The following is a 20794-nucleotide window of genomic DNA, read 5'->3' as shown; positions in this document are numbered from 1 at the left end:
GATAGATAGATAGATAGATAGATAGATAGATAGATGATAGATAGATGATAGATAGATAGATGATAGATAGATGATATAGATGATAGATTTGTGGCTTTATACCAGGCACCCCCAAACTCAGCCCTCCAGATGTTTTGGGACTACAATTCCCATCATCCCTGACCACTGGTCCTATTAGCTAGGGATGACGGGAGTTGTAGTCCCAAAACATCTGGAGGGCTGAGTTTGGGGGTGCCTGCTTTATACCATGAAGGTTTCAAGGTGACCTAAAAATTATATACAATAAAAAGTGATGTGCAGCAAAGAAAAATGTTGGAAGTAGCCCCAGGGTGTTGATTATAACCACCCCAGCAAATCATATCCAAAACCCTCCAACTATTCATTCACATCAGTTGCATCCCAGTAAAGGGATAATCCACCAAACAATATATGGACTGCCTTTTATAGGCTATCTGTTGTAATGCTATATGAAGACAACCTGGCCATTCCTATCCTTCTGCAGGTCATTGCATTGTATATAAAATCCCAATGGGTTTGCAAACCATCTGACTCCTATACGTGAATGAGAAATAGGTAAGCCCATTCCCTGTCTATAGCTGAGAAATACACCTGTCTTTTTACAACGATTGATAGAATATGCAGGGTAGCTTGAAATCTTGTCCAGTAAAGGCACCTTCTTCACATTAATATAAAGGCGTCTGAAGCTGAAATACAAGAGCGAATAGAGGAGATTGAGGGGTACAGTTAAAGGGAAGCAGACTGTGCACAGGCATCGCTGGTCACGATAAGCTCCGTTTTATATAATATTTACCGTAATAAGAAAGTTCATTAACTAAGGGAATGGAATCACTTTAGTTTCAATGCAGTCTATGTAATGAGATTGTTTTAATTAGTTTATTTTGAACACATTGTAAGTCTTATCATCATCAAACCTTTTATTGGCATCACATACAAACATCCATAGCAAATCAATACAGAATTACTGCCTTCCCAGTGACACAAAACATTTGTCGAATGAAAGAGGCAGAGCAGTCTAACATTACATCTCTAGGACTCCAGGGAGATCAGACGTCTGCAATGTGTTTCAACGACAAAAACCAGATAAAGATATTTAGCCACTAACCTGGTGAGCTCCTGATTATTCCCCAATAATAGAAAATGTATGACCTCTAACTCTGGTTTCCATTTGGGGATGCAGAGTTGATCTAGAAACTGCTGCTGGAGATCAACATATAATTTACATTTAAGTCTTATGGGAAGCCTAAATGCCCATGGTATATAATCTGCAGCTATTGCAAGTAATTAAAAAGCCAGTGGTTTCTCACCATAACCTCATGGAAGAGGAAGGTTGCTTACCTGCATCTAATTCTTTGAGTGGTCACCTGTGCTGTCCCATATATAGTTTAAAGGATATTTTTCAAAAAAACAAAGGTAATAACTTCGGAGGTAAATTTCCTTTGACTGGCACAACCATTTTGCCTGTGGGAGGAACATCAACTCATGTTTGCAATATTAAGAAATCCACCAAACACACACAACATAATAGATTGGCAAATCAACTCTGTGAAAGTGGACGGCCCTCATCCTGCATCTCATGCATTCACGCCTATCTGACACAAAAGTCTTCAAGTGGTCTCCTAGTGGTCTCAAACCCAAGAGGGAAGTCTTCCACACAACCCACTTGCTACTTGAGTACTCTATAGACTGCAATCGAATATGAAAGACATTTGAGTAAGTACCAATAAGTGGAAGCAAGAGGGCTCACTGTGTAGCCAACGAGAGCTGTCACAGCAACTGAAACTGATTGAAGAGACAATAGCAAGGGCAAACAGGGTGAAACTGAACTCAGTGTCATAGTGGCCCTGGCCAAAGATTTAACTGCAGAGATGGCCTGCTCCCACAGAGTTGCTCAAGAGTCTGTTATGACATGCATTCTTTGTCGATTTCTGACAGTGGGCGGCAAGAGCCTATAACATGGGCAAGAGTCTATAAGACGTTTCTCACCCAGGCAAACCAGCTGTGCCTAGAGGGAGCTTGCTCCCACAGCCATGGCATTCTTTTTTAAAAAATGCCTGATGTGTGGAACTGCACAGAGACCATTAAGGAAGGCTTCAAGATCAGCTACCATGACCAAACATGAGTGCAGCTCAGGTTTGAGTTTCCCAGAAAAACACCCAAGTCCTTCCTCTGCAAATCTTGCATCAGCTTTTGATTTCATTGACCATGGTATCTTTCTGTCTTATCTACGGAAGAGTGGGGCAGTGTTTTAACAGTCTCTCCCAGCTGCATAAAAGTGTCCGCTTATTAAGGTTTCACACCTTTTTTTAAAAAAAAAAGCTTTTGTGTTTTTATCTGCTTTTAATTATCTTACATGCAAATCACCTTGAAACAGCAGTTTAGAAAGCAATTCATAAATTGTAATCATCATCATAACCGTACCAACTCACTTTACCAACATGTATACACACATGCTCCATTATGCTCCAGACCAATTTCACTATAATGAGTACAGGGATTAAAACTCAGAACATCAGGAATTTTAACAGAGTATTTTAACAACCAGTCAGTTGGCACCTGTCTGTCTCGGGAGGCAATGGAAGAGTGCGTGTTCAAGGGTGAAGTCAAACCGATGGGAGAGTTACAGCGCCAATATAGTACTACTAACAAATTGCACCAAGTTTATTGGCCAATATAACCTAGAAGGAAATATTCAGAGTGAAAACAGCTCAGGAAACATTTTGAAAACTCATTAGCAGCAGAAAAGAAACTGGAGAACCAAAAAGAGCCGCTTAAATCCTTGCTTGCAGCACTTCATCAGGACACTGTAATGTGAGTGAATGTGCCGAAGGGGATAAACAAGCAGGTGAGCAAGTATTCCAGTAGCGATGGAGAGAAAAAAGAGGAATGCAGAAAAACAAATGAGGTGACTTCAATCAGAGCAGAAGTGACACTCTGAAAAGCCCAGTTTAAAATTTATTATTATTATTATTATTATTATTATTATTATTATTATTATTATTATTCTATACCGCCCTTCATCTGAGGCTCACAGGGTAGGTTACAATATATAAAAACACAAAACTACCTAACATAGTAAGAAACTAAAACAATACCCACACAAACAGAGTTTAAAGGCCATAGCTTGCTTAATTAGCCAAAGGTCTGGAAAAAGAGCAATGCTTTTGCCTGACACCTAAAGATATGCAATGAAGGCACCAGGCGTGCCTGCCAGGGGAGAGCATTCTACAAATGGGGAGCCACTGCAGAAAAGGCCCATTCTCATGTTGCCACCCTCTGGACTCCTCACTGAGGAAGCACACGAAGAAGGGCCTCAGATCATGATCGCAGGGTCTGGGTTGGTTCATATGTGGAGAGGCAGTCCTTGAGGCATTGCAGTCCCAAGTTGTTTAAGGCTTTATAGGTCATATAGACTTTCAATTGGGCCCGGAAATTAAATGGCAGCCAGTGCAGTCAGGTCAGAACTGGCGTTATGTACTCAAACCATCTGGCTTCCAGGCTGCCATCCTCTCCTCAATTTCATCCCACGACCTTGGAATCCAATTACCCAGCAGCACCTGCACTTCACCCATTTCTCTTGAGGCTGCAGAGTCCCAAATTATCATTTATTGGATTAATATCCCACCTTCTTCCATAGAACAGTCATAGAGCAGATCACAACAAACACAGTACATCAACTCAGCACAATATTACATCTGACTGTGGTTTAATTGAAACATTTCTATGCATCTGGATAATATTAACACTGCCTATGCTATTGTGCTGAACAATAACGAAAATTGGTTTGGGAAGGTTGGGTTGGGTCCCTCCCCCCCATTTCAGGGTCCTATCCAGAACTGTTTGTTTTGGAACTGATATTTGTTACACCAAATTCTAGAAGACAGATCGACTTCCCACCCACAGACTGACGAACTTGTCTTCTACGGGGCCTGCTAGACAAATATTAGGTAAGCGCATGAAAATGTGGCTCTCATTATTATTAAGTGCTTTAGCACAGAAATGTATGGTCCAACTATAACAAGCCCGGTTGTAACTGGGGAAAAACAAATGTGGCTACGTAACAGCTGCATGTGCTTCGCATTTTGACACATTGTAGACTGGGAGCCAAGATGACAGGCATGCGGTGAGGCCCTGTATTTCTGCACATAAAACGTTAGGAACATATGAACTGTCCTACTGGCTCAGTGCTGGGATGCAGCTATCATATCCCCTCAAAGGACAACCAAAGCCAGATGTTTCAGAAGAATGCCAAGAACTCACAGTGGGCAGATGTGGGCTAATCCAGATGCATGGTAGCTTCATCCAATAGCTTGATATTGCATCAAGGCAAATAATAATAATAATGCTGTTTTTAGATGCATTAAATGCCCAAGCTCTAAACATTATTTTGACTGACATCTAAATAACACATCACTCTTTTTATCTTTCTACAGTATGTATTCCAATACAGTGGTACCTCAGGTTACATACGCTTCAGGTTACATACGCTTCAGGTTACAGACTCCGCTAACCCAGAAATATTACCTCGGGTTAAGAACTTTGCTTCAGGATGAGAACAGAAATTGTGCAGCGGCGGCACAGTGGCAGCAGGAGGCCCCATTAGCTAAAGTGGTGCTTCAAGTTTCAGGTTAGGAACAGACCTCCATAACGAATTAAGTTCTTAACCCGAGGTACCACTGTATATTGCTCCATGTACAAGTCGTGTGCAACAATCTGTGGAGATGCTCGAGTCTCACTGGAGCTTCAAAATCGCAAGGAAAACCTGCACATGTTGGGAGTGGCCTTGAAAAAATTATATAGGCATAGTTCAACATACCCTGATCACTGGAGAACCATAAAAGTCAGACATTTGTCCATTTCTCTCCCCCCTCCCTCCTTCATGCAAAATGGGTCATTCAAAGCCTGACCCAAACAAGGTAGTTAAAAGTATTTCCAAGCAAATATGGGAGAGATGACACGTGGGGCACACATGGACAATACGCAGTGCCGCAGTTACTACAATAAGCAAGAGGACTCCCTAGCAATTGGATGGGAGCTTTTTTCAGAGGTGGGGAAGCGGTATATAAAAAAGTGGTATGAGCTTTCAGTGTACGTAGAAATTTGCAGCACCCATAGCCCTATGCACAGTCAAAACCTGGGGCAGGAAAACTTTACCTAATGCTGGAGATCAGCATTGTAGCTCCGAGGAAACCAAACACGGCATAGGGCGAGAATATTGGACGGTGGGGGTTCTGCTGCTCCTTCAGTTGGATCCACAGGAGAGGGTGCTTCCAGGAGGAGCATGTGCAATATGTTTAAGCTCCTTTTACTAACAAGTGAATGTGTTCTAGGTTTCTTGGTAGGTTTGTTATCTTTGTTGGTAGGTTAGGAGCTTGAGTTGCTGCATCGTGAGACAATATGCCTCTTGACTTCTCTGGACCAACAAGAACGCCCTAGAATTTGTATCTTATTGTCTTGCAGGACAATTCAATGTCATGTTTTATTTCTATAAAACATCTAAATAGTTGAGGTTCTATTCCAGACTGGTTGCTGATTTGTAACTGGCCAAGTTCAAGGTGTTCCTTAGTATAGGAAGCCCTCAACAGGTTGGGATCAGTTTACTTGTGGGGTTGCCTTACCCCATATATGCTCACTCAACCGCTCCATTTGTGGAAATGGCACTGTTACCGGTGCCACGCTATACTCATTCCACAGTTGTAGGAAATCAGTCTGTTAGTGTGGCACGACCTACGCTGTGGAACTCCCTGCCTATTGACATCATTTTTAGCACCTGCATAAAACATTCGTTTAAGCAAGCTTATCCAGGCCCATAGATATGCTTCATTTTATTTATTTATTTATTTGCTGTTAAAAAACATTTAAAGATTATTAAAATTAACTGTTTTACTGATAACCTGAATATTTCCCATAAACTGCTTAGAGGATTTATTACAATCAAGCGGCATTTAAAATTTGTTAAATAAATAAAAAATGCAGAAGGAGGGGGAACTTCAAAGGAAAGGAATCCAGATTGCGCCCCTGAGTCTTTCCTTTCTTCCTTTATAGGCGCAGCTTGGATTCAAGCCATGTCTACAAAAGACAATCGCTGCCACAGGGATGGGCTCCACCTGGGAGGCCCCGAGTGGAGTCGATCCCAACAGAGCTTGCACCTGGCTCCAAATTTTAAAGGCACTGAATGCAAGCCCCACTTGAAGAAGAACTCTTGGGAGTGCTAGGGGGAAATGATCTTGTGAATCAAACAAGTTCTCCTGGTGGGCCTATCTTGGCCAGCGGTTCCTCATGCCTGACATAAACAAGTGTGTCTCACTTTTCCAGAAAACCAACCGAAATAACACAACTAGTCCTTTCCTGCACCTTATCCAATAGCTTACTCATTTCGGCTATATCTAAAACTTCAAATCAGCTATTCTTTAACAGCAACAATTTCCATACGGTTACTGGAGGCCATTCCTGATCTGAAGAACTGTCAAAGGGAGACTCCATTATAAAACCACTGAATTATGACTTATCAGGGTCAGTTCTAACACCCATGGCCTGACAGTAACAGGTCTTATTCCACGATGGCAGGATGTCTGTATCACTACTAGAAATGGTCAGTCTAATAATTTTATATCCATTTGCACTGTAGCATAATTGTAACGCTCTGCATTTTTACAGTGGTGCCCCGCAAGACGAATGCCTCTCAAGATGGAAAACCCGCTAGACGAAAGGTTTTTCCGTTTTGGAGGTGCTTCGCAAAACGAATTTCCTATGGGCTTGCTTCGCAAGACGAAAATGTCTTGTGAGTTCCTGCGGGTTTTTCCCCCTTCCCCCCCTTTTTCCCAAGCCGCTAAGCCGCTTATCAGCTGATCCACTAAGCCCGCTAAGCCGCTAATAGTGCTAATCCGCTAAGCCGCTAATGGGCTTGCTTCGCAAGACGAAAAAAACGCAAGACGAAGATACTCGCGGAAAGGATTCTTTTCGTCTTGCGAGGCACCACTGTATTTTTATTTTGCATTTCGTTTCCCTCTGATGACTCTGTTTACAGCTGACCATTCCCCTTCCATCTTCAAATCATGTGTACATGTACTTGTCAACTAAGGATAACATTTCATGCATCTGGTGAAGTGAACTCAAGTCCTTGAAACTTTATATGCCTTTAAAAAAATGTGTTAGTCTTAAAGGCAGGTGGCTAACCTCTGGCATTCCAGATGCTGTTCAACTACAAATCCCATTATCCCTGTCCAATGGCAATGCTGTTGGGGCTGACGGAAATTAAGAGTCTCAGCAACATCTGGTGGTTCAGCCACTCCTGCTTTAAGATGTCGCAGGACTTTATTGTTTCCCCTTAACAGTGGGTACTGATGCCACTTTCTAATTTTTGCCATAAACACATTTTGCAACGATTTAGACAACATTTGTCAGCCATCCTAACAAAGGCTCAAAAGAAAACACATCAAATGCAAGTCAAATACTTGTTCTTTGAAGGACACCACCTTCTACCCAAGGATCAACCTGAGATAAATTTGGTGTAATCATTATAACATTTCCAACATTTGAAAGCATTTGGGGTTTGTTTGTTTTTTAAAAAAATGCATTTACTTTCACTGAGGTCACATACCATTGATATATTATTTTCCTCCTCTCTATGGATATTCCCTCAGATCTGAAACTGAAATTGAAGAAATTCCTCCCATCATTTCTCGTGCTCTGTTCAGTTTTCCAAAATGGTACAAAAGCAAGTCATACAAAAGTAGCACACAAATAGGAAATCTAAATCTAACAACTAAATGATATCAGAATGGCACTTACCCGTGATTTGAAGCTGTCTCTTCAAAGAGGGCCCCTGCTTTTGAAACCATCTTTTCCCCTTGTGTTCCACTCTAATATTCAAATGTGTCTGTCTTCACTATATCACCTGCACGTCTCCCCCTTTCTTCTTTTTGACCCCAAACTTTAAGAACACTATCCCCAAGTTCTACAGAGCCAAACACTACAATCAAAATTAGGCAAGCTAATGTAACTTGGCTTTGTTTTCCAGATTTATGTTTCCTTGGAAAATAAATCGTGTATTTATTTATTGGCAGAAATGCTGTCTTTTCAGAACTGCACGGAAGGGTGTATTTGAGATTCCTAAAAAACATATTCCCACACACAGATTTCATTAATCTATGAAGGAGGACAAAGAAAACAGTGGCTTTTAGTGACACTGTGTCTTTAATAAACAAAAAGAGCCATATGGGGGAAAGTGCATCAACAGCTGTATTTAATTGCAAAAAGTAGAAATTGACCCCACCCACAAACATACAAATCTGACATATTTACATTATTTACAGGCATTTCCCAAGTATTTACAAATTGTTGCAATATATTAATCTATAATTGTTCATAAAATTGCATATTTACATTCTTTTATTAGAAACAGAGTTCCATAATTTGGTGTATACGCTTGTCCAAAACTGTATGTGTACATACAGTTACTTTCCCTGTTACCCCTGAGCCATTATTATGTATAACAGTGAGCCATTTTACCCATATTCCCTGAACAGACAAAAAACATTAATAAAAAATAAAGAGTCATTTGTTCAAGTCTCAAATACAACAGGAAAGCCCAGCATTTCCCACATTCAATGAAAGAGCAAATTACATAGTTTCCTTTTTAAAAGCCATCATTTTCAGGCTTCCTCAAACTATACATTTCCCTACATAAGATAAACAAAGAAAAAGAGCCCAATACTCTGAGATGCTAATGCCTTCCATTCACTGGTTACAAAGCAGCTGAATTTCTTGACACTTGTGATTTGGTCTTTGTGGGCCCAGGGAGCCCAGAGACGCCAGTGTAACTAATGAATCCTAAGGATGATCATCATCTGGCAGAACAGTGGTTCAAGGAAGGCCTGATCCTGCAAGCCCAATTCATAACAGGTCTTAATGAAATGGGGTTGCCCCTTCCCTTTCAAATCTAAAACTCTCCAGATACCACACACACACACACACACACACACACACACACAATCTTCTCCCATTCTGCATCAGGAAGGGTTCTGCTCTCTTTATCATTGTTGAAAAAGACTAAGAATGCTCCAAACTCTACTTTGCTTCAGAAAAATTGCACAGGGCTTTTTGAAACTAAGTCTGAAGGTTGCCAAGGGGGCTGGGTGGAAGGGAATCATGCCAATTTAAACAATAGATGTCCATGTTCCTAGGCAACTGGGAAAGCCTTTATTGAATGCCTTATGACCAATAAGCTTCTCTCCACCCCATTCACTTCTTCCTGCCATTACTTGGATGAAGGTATTGAGGGGATGCTCATCAAATTTGCAGATGACACCACCCTGGGATGGGTAGCCAATGGCGCTGAAGATAAAACTGAAGATAAAACATCACCTTAACAGACTGGGGAACGGGACAAGAACCAGCTACACAAATATGAGATGAGGGACACTTGGATTGCCAGTAGTACATGTGAAAAGGATCTAGGGATCTTTGTAGACCACAAGCTTAACGTGAATCAACAGTGTGATGCAGAAGCAAAAAAGCTAATGCTATTCTAGGTTGCATCAACAGAAGCAGAGTGTCCCAATCAAGGGAAGTAATAGTCCCGCTCTATTCTGCTTTGGTCAGACCGCACCTGGAGTACTGTGTCCAGTTATGAGCACAACATAAGGAGGATACTGACATTCTGGAGTGTGTGCGGGGGGAAGGGGGGACCAAGATGATCAAGGGTCTGGAAACCAAGCCTTACGCGGAATGGTTGAGAGAGTTGGGCATGTAGAGGAGGGGCATGTTGGACATAAGAGGAGATTCTGACTAAACAGCAGGAGGAACTTTCTGACAGTAAGAGCTGCTCAACAGTGAAGCAGGCTCCCACAAGAGGTGGTGAACATTACTGCCTTGGAGGTTTTTAAGCAGAGGTTGGATGGCCATCTGCCATGTATTACCTAGCTGAGATGGCTGCATTGCAGAGGGTTGGACTAGATGGCCCTTGGGGTCCCTTCCAGCTCTACAATTCTATAATTCTATGTCACGTCACTTCAGTTCACCAAGGCAATCTGATTTGCTCATAAGGAAAAATCTTTATTACTAAGAAACTGGCAAATGATCTTCATATCTTGGCTTGTCAAAGTGAACAACTAAACCTGCCAACCCATGGCGCCATGACGAGCCCCTCCTTAGGATTTTAGTCACAGGATTTAGGAATGTGCTGTAATTTCAGACAGTCATTGATCTCTGTAAATATTGCAGCACAGCAGATGAGACAGTTTGCTTCTTCAGAAGATGAAAAGAGCAAAGCAGGCCAAGGTACACTGCTAAGATCACAGAAGGAACCAAAAACATTTTCTTCAGGAAAGAATTAATGGCATGCAACAGAAGCAATATATAGGATTCAAGGGGTGTGAAAAATAGTGAGAGCCAATATTTGCATTTATTCCTTGCTGAGCTTCTCTTTCAAAAAAGTGTGTCACCAGAACATTTCATCACAAATAGCAACAGCGTTTGGAATTTGTCCAACTTCCAAGGGTTCTCAGCACATGCTTCCTGCAGACTTTTGGAAACTATTCCACTTTGATTGTGCATCACAAACACCAATGACTTTGAGTGTTTTGCTTTGATGAGACTGACTTGTCTCCAGAATAGGTTTCTTACGCTTAATATTTGCATCATTAGATACTTAGTCACAGGTGCTAAGTTTTAGTTTGCAATGAACCTCATCTAGGCAAAGATTCTTTTCCATATTCTCCAACCATAAATGCAAAAAGGTGCCGACACAACTTCTTTAGCCATTGCCGAAAAGGACAGTAACAGGTGCTTAAAAACGCTTCAGAATGGTAGCTTGTACTGCAAAAACCAGACAAGAGAAACTCTGATCTAATTGAATGCTCTTAATCAGTTGAAAATCAGAGAACTTGGAGCTCTGATTCTTGTTGGGCAATTACTTGTTTTAATTCCTTGCAGCTTGTGAAAGAGAAGGAGAAAATGTACTGGAAGTTTGAAAACAAATGATGTAAACTCCAGAGGGAATGAGGCTTGGACATGTGCATAGCACCTCCTAGACAAAGATCTGGAAACCTATGCAAAGACCAAGAGCACGTGGAAAGCCAGTCCATATGCAGGACAAATTCATTATCTTCGGCCAAGAGACTATTTCCTGACTGGCATTTGAGGTTGGGAAAGAGAAAGCATTTTTATGGGAACACTTGTGCAGCACATGTATAAACTGGCCTTTAAAACTATTCCTCTCTAGAGACCCCGAGTTGACTGAAACACTGATTCTTCCCCACCCCCTACCAACTATTAAGCAGTTAGCATCACTAACACAATTCTCTAAAATACAGGCATTTCACTATCAAAGCTTTGTTCATGTAAGAGTTTATCAAAGCTTTGTTCATGTAAGGGTTGATCAATCTCTGTATCTTCCATCATGTAAAATTCTACTTTGGATTTGTTGCTATTTGCATTACTTACGGGGGGGGGGGGGGGAGGATGCCGACACACCACAATTCAGGGCAAACTGTACTCTGTGTAAATCTACAATAACCCTTGGTTAAAAGCTGGTACATAAGAATTTTGATACCTGCTGGCTTCAGTGTGTAAATCCCAGCAGCAGAGGTGCCAGGAGAGTAAAACGATGATGTCGCAAAACTTCTATTAACTTATGTGGAATGTGGTCCTTTTCAACTTATATGAACATGTTGTTCTGTCTCAGTTAAATCCCTCTGCTTTTTCATTAGAATTAAACAAAGTACGGTTTTCCTACTGAACTTGCTATTATCACAAACCTGCTTAAAATGATACTGGGGCTCTAATGTAGAGTTGTTGTTTTTCTTTATGGACTTCCAAGTAGGTTAATAAAAAGTGTGAGAATTTCCTCTACGCAGAAAAGGAAGGTGGGAGGGAGGTTCACCATCTGGTTAAGGGAAACGCTAAAGAATGAGGCAGATTAAATGCAAAAACCCTCCAAAAACCCAAGTCTCTATAGTGCTGCCTATTATTTATATACTGATCTTTTAAACACACATACAGCTAAGTTCACCATCATATGCATCTCCCACTTAAGACTGCAAATCAGTTTATGCATGTTTCCAAAATAGAATATATACAGAAAAAAGGTGGCGAAGATGCAGTCTGCATATCTGCAGAAAATCAAGTAGAATGGGACCCAGTTAGGGGCCCTTAATTGCTATTATCATAAAATTAATATATCCCACCTTATCTTCTAGCAAAGATAGAGAGATTGCTTGAATTTCTTCCTTAAAATTGACCTATATTTACAAATGAACTTTTTTTTTTACTTTTCACGTGGAAAGTTGCATTGTTAACTTGGTTGAAACAAAATAATCCCCAATAGCACATAAAACATGCTAAACTGTATGCCCCAGCCCTCATTAACTGGGATCCGTCTTCAACCTCACACATCTGCAAATTGTCTTAACACAACAGGAACCTAAAAGATTCACTCCTGGGAAGCACTACTACAAATGTAGACAGCACATGCTTGAAACTGATCCTCTCTAAAGGCACAGATGAGCCTTTAGAGGAAACGCACAAAGCTTGGAAGGAGCTCAAGAATAATCAACATGTATTCAAAACCATGGATTAAGACATGAGAAAACACTAACAAAACATACGGGGAAAGAAGAGGGCAAGATTATTCATGGGCCAAGCATTAAGAATCTGTTTGTTCCAATCCTGCCCGCAAAAGCGTCCACCCATCAGCATCTTTGAAACAAGAGCTGGACAGTGTTCAAGCAAAATATGCACAAAACGTTTTAATTTCCTAGGCAGTGATTAAATGAGACCAAAGTAGTCCAACCTAGACAGCTCAAAAAGACCTAGTTTTCAGAAGAGTAGTGCTTGGCATGTTCTGAAATGTTAAAAAGAAGAAGAAACCCTCTAGCAAATTTGGCTGCTTGACGCAACTATTAGTCATTTTGAAAAAAATCTTGGATCTGGCATTAAACTGACCCAGGCCAAGAAAGCAGCAAGAATGCGTATCTCAACACTAGGGAAGAGGTGGAAAAAGAAACTTGTAGAGTGCATTGCACACTTGTACAGTGTGTCAAAAGAGCAATTCCACCCTCACCCCACACCAGAACACATCTGCTTTCAAGGAGAAATCTACACACAAGGAAAGGGGGGGCACCTCCAACTCCTACCAAGATGTTTGAAGGAAAGGCCAAAGTTATCTTGAAGGTCAAGAGAAGATGCCCTTCTAAAGTGTATTCCTTCCTTCACTGCAGGTGCACACAACGGGGTAAAGATACATCCTTGGAAATGGTGGCTAACCATCCTTAAATCTTCTGTGTTCCATTTCCTTCGCCTTGGATCCCGAGTGCTCTTACTCAGCAAAAGGCACCTCTCGACAGTTTTTAACTGGCAGCTCCATCACAAACAACAGTAGGTTCTGATCCCCTGGAGTTAAAGCCTGTTGTCCAATAATCCACATTTGCAAATCCTTTAGGGAGAAAAATGAGAAAACATTGGAAAAGTGATCTGCATTACTATTCTTTGTAAAGACAATGCTATTGACAGTCTTGTCTATGAACTGAGCTTACCTTTCAAAACATACTTATACTGTTAGGATTGTATCCAATGCTGTGTGTGTGGAGTTCTGCTCACAGAAAAGGATGTCCCTTCCTCTCCACTTCCTGCGTACCTCCAAAATCTGCTCCTGAGGGTTCCCCAATCTTCAGAGGAACCTTTAGAGGGTTCCTCTGAAGCAGATTTGGAGGATGCAGAAGGGACGGCAGGGAAGAAGAGTGGGAAGTTCCATGGCACAACTGCAATGGCAGTGTTGGGTGCAACCCTTAGACTTGAAGGCTTCACTCCATCCCATAGAAATTAAATTAGAAAAAGAATTTCCCTTTTTTAAAAAAATCCTCTCTTACAGTTCCTTAGGCCTAACAGCAAAGAAAGGCATTCTATATATTTCTCCTGCCCCACACTATTGATAATAAAGGTAAGGTAAAGGTACCCCTGCCCGTACGGGCCAGTCTTGACAGACTCTGGGGTTGTGCGCCCATCTCACTTAAGAGGCCAGGGGCTAGCGCTGTCCGGAGACACTTCCGGGTCACGTGGCCAGCGTGACATCGCTGCTCTGGCGAGCCAGAGCCGCACACGGAAACGCCGTTTACCTTCCCGCTGGTAAGCAGTCCCTATTTATCTACTTGCACCCGGAGGTGCTTTCGAACTGCTAGGTTGGCAGGCGCTGGGACCGAGCAGCGGGAGCGCACCCCGCCGCAGGGATTCGAACCGCCGACCTTTCGATCAGCAAGTCCTAGGCGCTGAGGCTTTAACCCACAGCGCCACCTGCGTCCCATCTCTATTGATAATAGAGCACCTTAAAGATTAAAAACATTTACTACGTCAAGTCATATAGGTCAGTTCTTCTATTTTTTCAGAACCCTAAAGTTTTACAGAGACTTCCACGTTACTGTAAAAAACTAATGAATGTATTGTGGTACATGCTTTCATAGCCAGAAATCACTTCACTAGATGCACCCAGTGAAGATGGATCCTGTCCTATGAATTTCCATGACACAATATGGATTGTATCCAAAGTAGTGCTAAGTAATTCGTTCTGTTAGCATAAGGATTTACACCTGTGCAACAGAATTTCCCCCTTTCCTCCCCTAGTGCTCCCTAAGTCTGTTTCCCCAACCCTCTGCAGCACCTTTGGAGAGGATTCTGGGCATGTGTAGAAGACAGGGGAATGTTCTGTTGTGCTAAAGGGATGAGTGCAAAGGATTCCACCCCACATTTCTAAATCTTTAAGGTGCCACAAAACTCCTTCATTGTTACTACAGTAGATCACCATAATTATTTTGCTAGCACGCCTCTTTACACCTGAGCCCTTCTCTGTTCCTTTCCCACTTCTACACTCTCTTCTTTGAAATGTAGCAAATGTTAAGTCTAGTGTTCTATATCAAGATGGGTTTGCTTAGTGGCGTAGCGACATTACGCAATATAGCATGCCCTTTACTCTAAACAGTTATTTGGCTTTTAACTGCTACAAAGCGCTGATCTCAAGCTTCCCACAATGGCGAGGCATCCTTCCAGGTTGGGAAAAGCCAATTCAGAATACCACATTGTGTATTCAGAGTTCATATTTTTCCCCCAAAAGACAGGGTGTGGAATACATTTTCTCCTCTGCTGCATAATAAAGATTAGAACATTTAGCAGGGCATAATCACGAGCAGCAAGCCACTGCTTGCCTTTTTCCAGAGTATAAGGTTCAATGGGATGCAATGAACAGCTCCCAGAATGCAACATGGCTGCAGTGTCACATCATCTGTATTTGTATTTACCAATATCCCCGGCTTCCAGCTCCACTATCACTGTTTTGCAATGTTCTCTGCACAATGGAGAAGGGATAACATTTAAGGTAAGCTGACCACTTCCAACCACAAAGGTGCTCTGCAGTCTGTATGTCTGAAAAATATGAAGATGAAGAAGCTTCAAATTATCCCATGCCCTTTCAGAGCTTTATTGGAAAGCAAGAGAATGAAGGAACATTTCCCTGCCGAATTAACCCAGGTGACACAAAGATGCAGAAGAGCTGACTACCACAGAGCTGTTTCCCATAACTACCATCTGAAGCACTTTGCCTTTTAGAATGGACTAGGTGCTGAATGCTACTGCCGCAACCTACATGTGCACTTATGCTCTTGGGGAGAAATGTGGACAAGTAATGATCACCACCACCATTTATCTGAGACTGCTGAGCATAAGGCACATTGGGACAACTGCAGAAAATTGTGCATGCATTCCCCCCAAAGAAAGGGGTAAAAGGTAAAGGTACCCCTGCCCGTACGGGCCAGTCTTGACAGACTCTGGGGTTGTGCGCCCATCTCACTCAAGAGGCCAGGGGCCAGCGCTGTCCGGAGACACTTCCGGGTCACGTGGCCAGTGTGACATCGCTGCTCTGGCGAGCCAGAGCCGCACACGGAAACGCCGTTTACCTTCCCGCTGGTAAGCGGTCCCTATTTATCTACTTGCACCCGGAGGTGCAAGTATATATCGTATATAAGTATATAAGTATATAAAGAAAGGGGACCCTGCCATTGTCTGGGGAAACATTTTCTGCTGATGTTTAGGTGCCTTTTTTTCTTTCGTTTTCGTTATGCATTTTATTGTGATGTAAACTGCTTTGAACTTTCGGAGAAGCAGCACAAAAAATATTTCAAGAAGCATTAAAATGCTCACCTTATCCTGAAGTCTTGAGTTGTGAATGAGAAAACAGCTTTTCAGAGAAATAGTCTTTGGAAGCAGCAGTGAAGAGAAGATGGGGAAAATCTCCTGCAGAATCCGAGTTTTATTCAGAGGATTTTGCCTATGGGGCATTTTAGAGAACCAGACTGTGCTTAGCATCTTACATTGCTGCCAAGTCCCTTCAAAAGATATCCACCTCTGTCATCCTGAATCACTATTATTGCCTCCATTTTGCAAAAGTGACCAAAAAGCGGGGAAAAGCATAAGAATGTGATTTTCCCAGAGCTTGAACTAGAGACAGGGACTCCTTGGGATGAGTTCAGATCACCTATCACCTCCCAAGAAAACAATATGCTCAGGGAACAAAGAGGCTGATGCAACGACGATATATATATATATATATATATATATATATATATATAAATGTCAAGTTCATTTAATAAAATGCTGATGAAGGGAAATAAAGGAAGGCGTCACCTAGTCAAACATTAACTAAAACCACATGGGAAAGAGTTTGGGAATCCTAGCCTATTCGCCATTCCAAGAAAAGGGAGGGCAGGGACGCATTTTAGAAATCCCAGTGTGGGGATCCGTCATGATTCACAGCTTGATATTCTGCACCCAAACTGTCTAGCACAAGTTCATAAAGTAAGAACAGCACTGAATGAGAGACAACACCGTGTCCCACAATTACGAAGTGACCAAATATGACTCAAAGCCTAAAATCTTTAGGTCCTGTATCTATGCACACATTCGCTTCGGTTTAAGATTGTAGCCTTAAGTTGTTGCTGCATGCTAGTTTCTTTGGCAACCTCTGAGCAGCAGCCTCTGAAGTGAGCAGCTTAAATAAAGTGACTTAGGTGATGTTGTTGCCTTTTGAGAATTTATCTCCAAGCAACTGAAGAGCCCTTTATTCTCTCTCACACACATACTCAACACTGGAGCAATTCAGTACAGTGGTACCTGGGGTTAAGAACTTAATTTGTTCTGGAGGTCCGTTCTTAACCTGAAATCGTTCTTAACCTGAGGTACGACTTTAGCTAATGGGGCCTCCCTCTGCCACCGCACCGCCACGCAATTTCTGTTCTCATCCTGAAGCAAAGTTCTTAACCAGAGGTACTATTTCTGGGTTAGTGGAGTCTGTAACCTGAATGTATGGGGCTGTTAGACAACATTTTAAACAAGAATTGGCAAAACTAGCAAGCAGCATTTTTTGGAATAAAATACTCTAAATTGCAGGGGTAGGGAGAGATTTCTGCAGAAATTCTGGGGGTTGAACAAATTCCAGCCAAATATGGGCTTCTCTGAATCCATTAGTTACTCAATGTAGTTGGCCTTTTTAAAGGCCTGTAAGTAGTGGCATGTATTGGTGGCACCACTTGCATGCACTGTAGAGGCTTCTGCAAAGTCTGTAACCTGCACAATGTGAATTGGACCTCTGCTGCCCCTGCATGTGGGGGAAGATACAGGCATCTAAGAGGCAGAATTTGACCGGGGAAACCAAAATAGTTCTGTTGAGTTTCACATCCCAACTCCATTGTATTTTTCTGTGTATTTCACCTCCGCAACACACACACCAAACTTTCCGTCAAACCATGTTTGGAAAGAAATCTGCTGGTATTTTTAAATGCTTAAGGAATCCTACCACAAAAGGCCCTCTCAGAATCCCAAGGCACATGTGCCAAAATGCCACATTATAAATTTGATTGCTGGTCTGGTGTAGTGGTTAGAGTGTCTGACTAGGACCTGGGAGACCAGGGTTCAAATCCCCACTCAGCCATGAAGCTCATTGGGTGACCTTGGCCAGTCACTCATTTTCAGCCTAACCTACCTCACAGGGTTGTTACGTACACTACCTTAAGCTCCTTGAAGGAATGGTGGGATTAAAAATGTAATAAATATATAAAGGAAATAAAATTGAGCAGACCAATTTTCCATTTGGGTCAAGATGATACATTACATATCAGAATAAGACAGCTACAAAAACAGCAAATCCACATCATCCTTTCTAGCGTTCTTCACCCGCCACCCACCCACCTAGCCTTTTGGAAGACGCATCCCAGAAAGTTCACTTGGGTCAAATTCAAGAAAGTGTGTGTGTCTACAATTTCAGTGAATAGCTCAAACTCACTCACCAGAAAATGTGAACTCCTTGCCCTGGATGACTGCTCCATCTCTCAGCTGATTCCTCCAGTATGATGAAATCTGTCAATCCGGGGTACAGAGACTGAAAATGCTTCATTTCAGCATAAGACCGATACTGTCCTGTCTTGTGAAAAAGAGAGGAGATGGAATGGTATTTTTATGAGTTGTGTTTTCTCATACAACCAATGAGTAGGCCACATTCTGACAGGCATCCCACACTGTGAAGTTACCTTGATGAAGAGAGGCTGAGTTTGCAGTAGTTTCTCTGGTAGCTGCCCTAGGTCAGCAGCAGCCACAAGGTTCTTCACGGAGCAGGAGCAGTTGGCAGTCTGAGACACATTCTGTCTACAATCCAAGCCCCACCAGTCTTGACACTCTTTGAAGCAAAAGGATATAAGTGGTTTGTGAGCCCCAAGATTTCACTTAAGCAAACAGTAACAGATTCCAAACATCACACTTGTCATTGCCGTGGACTATCATGACATAATTCATTGGAAAGGAATCTTTAAACTTGATACAGTGGTCCCTCGCAAGACGAAAATAATTCGTTCTGCGAGTCTCTTCATCTAGCGGTTTTTTCATCTTGCGAAGCACGGCCATTAGCAGCTTAGCGGATTAGCGCTATTAGCGGCTGAGCGGCTATTAGCGGCTTAGCGGCTATTAGCGGCTTAGAAAAAGGGGGGGAAGGGAAAAAACTCGCAAGAACTCGCAAGACGTTTTCGTCTTGCGAAGCGAGCCCATAGGGAAATTCATCTTGCGAAGCACCTCAAAAACGGAAAACTCTTTCGTCTAGTGAGTTTTTTATCTTGCGAGGCATTCGTCTTGCGGGGCACCACTGTATGGGCAACACCTGTCACCCCATTCGAGAACAAACAAGTGGTCATTTCACAGTTCTGTCTCAGAATGAGCGCCCCCCCCCCCCGGAACACCCCCAGATGGCAATGCATACCATTAGGTACATCATTACAGGTACATACTTGCTACTCAAATGTAGTACATGGTTCTTCCTAATAAAGGACTAGCATGGCTTCCACAAAGGTAAATTCCATGTAACTAACCTTGGAGTGTTATCCAACAGCGTCAGCAAGCATATGGATAGGAGAGATTCAGTAGATATTGTGTACTTGGACTGCCAAAAAGCTTTTGATAAAGCTGTTGATAAAGCTCAACAACTTTGGGTGGGTATTTCCCCTTAAAATAGGTCAACAAGTTCCACCACCTATTTTTCTAGAAAAAAAGCCCTGCTTAACCCTGGGCTTTTTAAGTTCTTCATAAACAACCTAAAGTTAGGGGTGAGCAGTGAGGTGGCCAAGTTTGCTGGTGACACCAAATTGTTCAGGGTAGCACAAACAAAAAGGAATTGTGAGCAGATCCAAAATTATATTTTCCAACTGGTTGAACGGGCATTAAAGTGGCAAATGTAAGCAAGTGTAATTGATGCACACTAGTGCAAATAATCCCTGTCTTCACATATATGCCAATAGGGTCTGATCTGGTCTGAATGACCAGAAATGAGACCTCAGTGAAAATGGCAGCTGTGAAAAAAGCAAACTCCATGTTAAAAGGACTGAAAATAAAAAAAATTAAGAGCATTGCAATATTGACAAACCTATGGTGTGAGGCATCTAAAATACTCTTATCACAGGGCTGGAAAAGTTTCAGAAAAGGGCAACCAGAATTATCATCCAACATTTGGACTTTTTTAGTTTAGAAAAATGCAAGTAAGGGGGTGATAATCATACAACATAAAAGTATGCATAGTGTGAAGGAAGTAGATAGAGAAAAGCCTTTCTTTCTCCCTCTCTCTCATCACACTAGAAGTGGAGTAATCTAGTGAAGCTGAAGGATGGAAGATTCAGGATAGACAGGAGGAAGAACTTATTCACAAAGCACATAGTTCAGACTCTGGAATTCACTACCAGAAGATACAGTAAAGGCTACCAAACTGATAACTTAAAAGGTGATTGGACAAATTCACAGCAAATAAGGCTATAATTGACCACTACCTTTGATGGCTGTGTACTACCTCCAGTATCCAAGGCTATATGCCTCTAAATACCACCAGCTGCTGGGAATCACAAGCAGAGAAAGCACTGTCACGATATGGTCCTGCTAGCAGGCTTCCCATAGGCATCTGGCTGGCCACTGTGGGGAAAAGGACACTGGCAAGATGGGCCTTTGGTCTGAACCAACAGTGCTCTTCTAGCATTCTTATGTAACAGGAGCGTGTGATTTAAATTACGGGCAAATTATATTTGAGGATCAGGCATTCTGTTTCTAATTTTAATAGGAAAAACAGAGCATAAGCAATTTGCCTGGCCTCAATGGAAATCAAATTTCAGCACTCCCTTTGGGGAATCATAGAATAGAATCATAGAATCATAGAGTTGGAAGAGACCACAAGGGCCATCGAGTCCAACCCCCTGCCAAGCAGGAAACA

At 42.1% G+C, this 20794-nt stretch overlaps 1 protein-coding gene across 4 annotated transcripts in view; it reads right to left on the bottom strand.

Moving 5' to 3' along the window:
- Positions 1–8195: 8195 nt before the first annotated feature.
- Positions 8196–20794, bottom strand: part of LOC310847353 (bombesin receptor-activated protein C6orf89 homolog) — a 32196-nt gene continuing 19597 nt past the window's right edge. For 3 of the 4 annotated variants that reach the window (XM_083745055.1, XM_083745056.1, XM_083745057.1), the window contains exons 4-8: positions 18585–18730; positions 18345–18478; positions 16204–16330; positions 15306–15429; positions 8196–13453 (exon numbers count right to left, since the gene is read on the bottom strand). In XM_083745055.1, the coding sequence (XP_083601181.1) occupies positions 13368–13453; positions 15306–15429; positions 16204–16330; positions 18345–18478; positions 18585–18730 (617 nt within the window). In that variant the 3' untranslated portion in view covers positions 8196–13367. The remainder of the gene's footprint in view (positions 13454–15305; positions 15430–16203; positions 16331–18344; positions 18479–18584; positions 18731–20794) is intronic. The other variant, XR_014565774.1, reaches the window with a different exon arrangement.

Source organism: Podarcis gaigeae (genome assembly GCF_964106915.1).
Source record: "Podarcis gaigeae genome assembly, chromosome: 6".
Classification (NCBI taxonomy): Eukaryota; Metazoa; Chordata; class Lepidosauria; order Squamata; family Lacertidae; genus Podarcis; species Podarcis gaigeae.
The sequence above is the reverse complement of the archived record's forward strand: the minus strand, read 5'-3'. Positions and strand labels throughout refer to the sequence as shown.